Source organism: Otolemur garnettii, unplaced genomic scaffold (assembly GCF_000181295.1).
Source record: "Otolemur garnettii isolate 467f Iridium unplaced genomic scaffold, OtoGar3 scaffold00039, whole genome shotgun sequence".
Taxonomy (NCBI): Eukaryota; Metazoa; Chordata; class Mammalia; order Primates; family Galagidae; genus Otolemur; species Otolemur garnettii.
The window spans coordinates 6,619,420-6,626,970 of NW_003852434.1; the positions used below are offsets into that span (position 1 = coordinate 6,619,420).

Here is a 7,551-nt window from a genome sequence, read left to right on the forward strand (position 1 = left end):
AAAAAAAAAAAAAAAAAGACCATTCCTGGGCAACATAGCAACACCCTGTCTCTACAAAAAATAAAAAAAATTAGCCAGAGCTAGTGGCGTGATCTGGGGTCCCAGCTATTGTGGAGACTGAAGTGGGAGGGTTACTTGAGCCCAGGAGTTTAACACCACAGTGAGCTATGATCATACCACTGCACTCACCTGAGCTACAGAGCATGACCCTGTCTCAAAAAAATAACAAAAAAGCAAAACAAGAGTAGCTACCCATTAAAATTAAAAAACTAGCCAGTTTATCCATTCACAATGATTGCTCAGAAGAAACACGACTAATCCTAAAACCATGAACAAATTTTTTCTGAGTTTCTATATCCGCAGTATCCTACAGAAAAAATATTCAGGAATAATAAAACATGAGAATAAACATAATTGCTTCTTAAAGTGCAATTAAATAAAAGAAATTCAGAAGGAAGTCAATCCTCTCACACTGGTCTGGCTTAACTGGGCGCAGTAAGATTACATGAAGTACACTGTTCAGCCAGGCCTACCTCAAGACTCTTTGCAGCTGGACTAATCTGCATGTTTAACCTCATCTTTTCCATGTTTCTGATCCTCTACATCTCTATTTTTTTTGCAGTTTTTGGCCAGGGCTGGGTTTGAAACCCACCACCTCTGGCATATGGGGCTGGTGCCCTACTCCTTTGAGCCACAGGCACCACCCTCTAATTTTTTTTTTTAGACAGACTCTCACTATTGTCGCCCTCACTAGAGTGCCATAGCATCACAGCTCACAGCAACCTCCAACTCTTAGGCTTAAGTGATTCTCTTGCCACAGCCTCTCAAGTAGCTGGGACTACAGGTGCCCACCACAATGCCCGGCTATTTTGTTGTTGTTGTTGCCAATTGTCATTGTTGTTTAGGTGGCCTGGGCTGGGTTCGAACCTACCAGCCTCAGTGCATGTGGCTGACGCCATAACCACTGTGCTTTGGGCTCCAAGCCTACATCTCTATTTTTATTATCATGTGTGTTATCATTACAAGCTTTCTTAAAACCTTTCTAGACAGGGTGGCACCTATGGCTTAGTGAGTAGGGCACTGGCCCTGTATACTGAAGGTTGTGGGTTAGAACCTGGCCCTGGCCAAACTGCAACAACAACAACAACAAAATAACCAGGCGTTGTGGCAGGAGCCTGTAGTCCCAGCTACTCGGGAGGCTGAGGCAAGACAATCAGCTAAGTCCATGAGCTGGAGGTTGCTGTGAGCTATGATGCCACAGTACTCTACTGCGGGCAACAAAATGAGACTGTCTCTAAAAAACAAACCAAAAGGCTCAGCACCTGTGGCTCAAGTGGCTAAGGCGCCAGCCACATACACCTAAGGTGGTAGGTTCGAATCCAGCCTTAGTCCACCAAAACAACAATGACAGCTGCAACCAAAAAATAGCCAGGCATTGTGGCGGGCACCTGTGGTCCCAGCTACTTGGGAGGCTGAGGCAGGAGACTCGCTTGAGCCCAGGAGTTGGAGGTTGCTGTGAGCTGTGATGCCACAGCACTCTACCCAGGGGGACAGCTTGAGGCTCTGTCTCAAAAAAAAAACAAAACAACAACAACAAAAAAAAACACCTCTCTCGACAAATGTACATAAAATTATTAATGTCACAAACAAGCAATTATTAAAAACTTCTTTCCTGGCAAAGGCAGTCAGACTCAAGCAGATATTTCCCTTAACCAGGAAATACTACACCTAGTTCTAGTCTTATTGGCAACACTTTACCCTGAGTAACCTTGGGGCAAGCAACTATGCCAAATTTTTATCTATGTAAAACAAGATGAGAAAATGATTCTACTACAACCTGATACTTAGGATTAATTAATTTACTTATCAATGGTTTCAGTTTTTTAAAAACCAGGCATTATAAGCATAATTTATAATTTTTCTGCTCTTACAGTTTCTAAAAAATGTATTACTTCACGAAATGCTTTACAATAGGGCTATTTTTATACTGGAAGCCCATTTTTGTGTATGACACTTAACTCTGATATAATATTCCTCTTCTTTTTATGAGGAAGTGCCATACAGAAATATAAAAAGATAGCAAGATGCCTCTTATTTAACATCATTTCTACTTGTCTGTACCCAAATATTTACCACCATGTATAAGACATGATCATTACCATCAGCTGTAGTTGCTTTCTGGTGTGGCATCAGCATGGCAGCAAATTCTTGAAGTTGATTTCCTCTGATGATCCTGTCTAGGTACATTTTTTCTAGGATCCCATAAGCAGCAAGTTGCTGGCACCTTTCATCCTTAAAAAGAGTAGCTAGCATCCGAGAACGCTGCTGTCCTAAGAGAAACAAGTGAGCATCAAATATTTCCATAATTCTTCTTTAATAAAAACTATCTTAAGACCACTTAGGCCTATCATTATGAAATATATGTCAATACTTGTTATTCACAGTTGCTATGGTCTGTAAAATTGCTGCCATCACTGAATTAGCAAATATTCAACAGCTACTCCAATGGAATATATGAGAGCTAGGTTCACAGAGCTAGGTTCTGTGAGCCTCTGGTCACAATATTTTTGTCAGCCTATCAATCTATATAACCTTGCTTTATGTGTGTTTCTGTTTAAATACGTCTTATTTAATACATACTATTGGGGGTGCTGGCCACATACACTGGGGCTGGCGGATTCAGACCCAGCCCAGGCCTGCTAAAAACAACAACAAAAAAAATAGCCAGGTGCTATCTGAGTGGCTGAGGCAAGAGAATTGCTTAAGCCCAAGAGTTCAAAGTTGCTGTAAGCTGTAACGCCACAGAACTCTGCCTAGGGTGACAGCTTGAGACTCTGTCTCAAAAATAATAATAATAATAATACCATTGGTTCATTAACATCGAACTTATGACCAATACTACAACTCATAACTAAATGAAGCTTATCTAACACTCGAATTTGATCTTTAGGCACTTAAGAACACTAGACAGCACGTTTAGCACTATGGTTGTGAGCTATTTTAAATAACAAAACAGCTGATCAAAGTACAAGAATATGGAAAACATGATATTAAATATGCCACCCAAAGGACACCTGTTTCCAATATAAGAGCTGAAACAAAGCGCAGAGCATCGACTTGTTCAACCTAGCTGAAGATATATGCACTGGGTCACTCAACTTTTTGCTACTCTGCACATGTCTACAAATGACTGAAAATACTGCAAATTTTGGCTTTGGGGTAATGAATACAGTTTTAGCAAGTAGGTAAATTCACAAACATGGAATCCACATGAGAATCAACAGTATATTCACATGCAAAGACCCAGATGGAAACCAAAACGTGCTAAGTGGTGAGAAGTACAGGTTATGTCTATTTTCTTTTTCTTGCTTACTTGTACTTCTATAATGAATATGTATCAATTTGCTAACAAAACAATCTATAAAACACTGGGCGGCACCTGTGGCTCCGTGGGTAGAGCGCTGGCCCCATATACCAAAGGTGGCAGGTTTGAACCCAGCCCTGGCCAAACTGCAACCAAAAAATAGCCAGGAATTCTGGTGGGTGCCTGTAGTCCCAGCTACCCAGGGGTAGGGGCTGAGGCAGGAGAGTTGCTTGAGCCCAGGAGTTGGAGGTTGTTGTGAGCTATGACACTATAGCACTCCCTACACCAAGGGCGATAAAGTGAGACTCTGTCTCAAAAAAAAAAAAAAAAAAAAAAGAAGAAGAATCTATAAAACATGTTTATCTGTCAGGAAACTTAATATTCATGGTTTCAATTTATACTTTCAAGGAACTTCACATGACAACTGATGACATAAAAAAATAAAACTAATGGAAAAGTACCATCAATAATCTTTTTCTTTTACATATATTTCTAGCTCTGTATACTGAAAAAGCCTAACTGTAATGACACCCAGTAGCAATGAGCCTACCTAGCATCCAAATCTTGGTACCCTATTAAAAAGAACTAGGGGGCTGGGTGCCGTGGCTCACACCTATAATGCTAGCACTCTGGGAGGCCAAGGTGGGTGGACTGTCTGAGCTCACAAGTTCAAGACCAGCCTGAGCCAGAGCCAAACCTTACCTCTAAAAACAGCTGGGCGTTGTGGCAGGCACCTGTAGTCTCAGCTGCATGGGAGGCTGAGGCAAGAGGATAGCTTGAGCCCAAGAGTTTGAGGTTGCTGTGAGCTATGACACCAAGGCACTCTACGAAGGGCAACAAAGTGAGACTCTGTCTCCAAAAATTAAAAAAATAATAAATAAATAGAACTAGTGATCCTTGAAAAGTAGCTGATTCCAAGTCTAGGAGAGGGAAAGTATTATACATGATAAACCGAAGGCATCTTTTCATGCTAATTCACAGGAAAGTATTCAGAGACTAATGAAGCCAAGTCAGTAAGACATGACCTGGGTCATATTTGGAACAATCTGAACTTCAAAAGAATAACAACTGTAATTTATAGTAACACATTGATTTTTTTTTTTTTTTGAGACAGAGTCTCACTATGTTGCCCTCGCCCTAGGTAGAGTGCCATGGCATCACAGCTCAGAGCAATCTCAAACTCCTGGGCTTAAACCAGTGGTTCTCAACCTTCCTAATTGCCGTGTTGTTACAAATAGAAAAAAGGGGTCACGACCTACAGGTTGAGAACCGCTGGCTTAAACAATTCTCTTCCCTCAGCCTCCCAAGTAGCTGGGACTACAGGTGCCCGCCATATGCCTGGCTATTTTTTTTTTTTTAGAGACAGAGTCTCACCTTATCGCCCTTGGTAGAGTGCTGTGGCATCACCATAGCTCACAGCACCTCCAGCTCTTGGGCTTAGGCTATTCTCTTGCCTCAGCCTCCCAAGTAGCTGGGACTACAGGCGCCTGCCACAACGCCTGGCTACTTCTTGTTGCCGGGGCTGGGTTCAAACCTGCCACCCTCGGTATACGGAGCTGGCGCCCTACCCACTGAGCCACAGGCGCTGCCCATGCCTGGCTATTTTTTGGTTGTAGTTGTCATTGTTGTTTGGCAGGCCTAGGCTGGGTCCAAACCCGCCAGCTACAGTGTATATGGCTGGCACCCTAGCTGCTGAGCTATTGTAACACATTGAATAAATAAAAAGCTGAGTCAAATATACAAGAATGTCCATGGCAGTACTGTTCCTAATTGCCAGTAAGAAGCTAGATTCGTACAATGGACTGCCACATAACAAGGAAAATGAAGAAAATGTCACTAAACATAACAGTATGGATACATTTCATAAAGCTGAGCAAAAGCAGCATGACAAGGATAAATATAAGATTTCATGTGTATAAAAATAAGGAGCAGGATAATATGTCCTGGTGATTGCTCTATGGGGTGGGGAATTGAGGCTACTGACTAAGGTAAAGCATAAAGGAGGTTTTAGGGGTGTTGGCAATATTGTTTCTTGGTCTGGACGCTGGTTATACAGAAGTGTTCAGTGCATGAAAATTTATCAAACAGTACCCTTTTGATATGTGCACTTTTCTTAGTGTTTATTATATTACACAGATAAATAAGGAGAAAATAATATATAGTGATACTTTAAATAAAAAGAAAAAAAGGGGGTAAGTGCCTGTAGCTCAGGGGCTAGGGCACCATCCACATACACCTCAGCTGGCAGATTCAAATCCAGCCCGGGCCAACTACAACCAAAAAACAGCCAGGTGCTGTGGCGGTCACCTATAGTCCCAGCTACTTGTGAGGCTGAGGCAAGAGAATCGCTTAAGCCCAAGAGTTGAAGGTTGCTGTGAGCCATGATGCCACAGCACTCTACCAAGAGCAACATAATGAGACTCTGTCTCAAAAAACAAAAAAAGAAGAAAAAGAAAAGTTCATGCCCAAGAATCGAATTAGCAAATCATCATTTTGCAACATACAATGCAATGAATGACCCAGACAAGGATCACTGATACTAAATTATTATGTGAAAGGCAGTGGACACAGGATTTTTGTAGAATTTCAAAGCATAACGCCACAGATGATTTACTAAATATGAAGAGGAAAATGTACCTTTACAATGAAGTCTCTAACCAACAACAAAACTCAGCATGTCTACTAGTGGAACAACCTGAGATTATAAACTCTCTGATGTGATACAAGCAGAAGTACATGGCATTAGTGTGAGGTATTTGTCCTAAAACAACTTAACGTGAATCTAAACATAACCTTTGACTAACATCCAGTTCAAAGGAATATATGAGATTTAAGGAAAAAGTAAACAATATGTATCAGACAAATCTAGAATGAAGGACAGTTCACACAACAGATTCCTTGAATTCTTCAAAAGGTTAGTATTATTTTTTTAAGTGAGGAAATTATTCTAAACCAAAAGAGACAATCATTAAATGCCATGCGTGAACTTGTTCCTGTTCAGAGGTGAAAAGGTGGCTATCAAAGATATTCCTAAAACAACCGGCATTAAGAATATGGACCAGATGCTAGATTCTACAGCAGAATCATTGTTAATTTTCTTAGAGATGATAATGGTATCGTAGCCATGTAGAAAATGTTCTTATACTTAGGAGATGCCAGATGATCTATAAAGAGAGACCGTCATGATGCCATACAACTTACTTGAAAATAACACATCAGAAATTAAGAGAGATAAGGCTGGGCGCAATGGCTCACACCTATAGTCCTATAGCGCTCTGGGAGGCTGAGGTGGGTGGACTGCTTGAGCTCAGGAGTTAAAAGATCAGCCTGAGCATGAGTGAGACCCCCATCTTTACTAAAAAATAGGAAAAAAAAAAAAAAAGAAAAAGTAGCCAGGTATGGGTGGTGCACATCTGTAGTCTCATCTATTCAAAAGGCTTAAGCAGGAGGATTGTTTAAACAGAGAAGTATGACGTTGCTGAGATTTAGGCCAATGCCAAGGCATTCTAGCCTGGGCAACAGTGTGAGATTCTTTTTCAAAAACAAAAACAAACAAAAAAAAGATAAAAAGAAAAGTAAATATTATAAAAATGCCAAAAAAGTTAGAAATACAGTATGAATGAAGAGGGAGTAGCCCGACATATTATAAAGCTATAATAAAGTTAGAAATATTATTAGAAAGCCCGACATATTATAAAGCTATAATAAAGTTAGAAATATTATAAGCTATAAAAAAGTTAGAAATACAGTATGAATGAAGAGGGAGTAGCCTGACATATTATAAAGCTATAATAATTCAAAGAGCTTAATACTGGTATATTCATAAACAGATAAGCTAGTTCATGAAACTGAATGTTATGTCCATAAATTCACTATAATGTGTTTCAAATTAATTAGGAACAAAAGATGAATTATTCAATAAAGGATTCTAGGTCAAATAACTATCTATTCAGGGGAAAAAGTTAAATCCCCATCTCATTTTTTATACTAAAATAAACTCAAATAGATTAAGATTTATAGATAAACTGAAATAAGATCAATTTACCAAGATCAAGGTCAGTGAAAACTATTTTTATGATAACAAAGAAATTCTTTGCCTTTTTGCTGCATTGGCATTTGCACTGGTGGTATAAAAACAAATCCAGAGGCTCGGCGCCTGTGGCTCAACCGGCTAAGGCGCCAGCCAC

The 7,551-nt window shown here is 40.1% G+C and overlaps 1 protein-coding gene across 1 annotated transcript in view; it reads right to left on the reverse strand.

The window, feature by feature from the left end:
* COPS4 (COP9 signalosome subunit 4) overlaps positions 1-7,551 on the reverse strand; it is a 48,001-nt gene that overhangs the window by 13,995 nt on the left and 26,455 nt on the right. Inside the window, exon 7 of the mRNA XM_003790038.3 lies at positions 2,160-2,330. Coding sequence (XP_003790086.1) covers positions 2,160-2,330 — 171 coding nt within the window. The remainder of the gene's footprint in view (positions 1-2,159; positions 2,331-7,551) is intronic.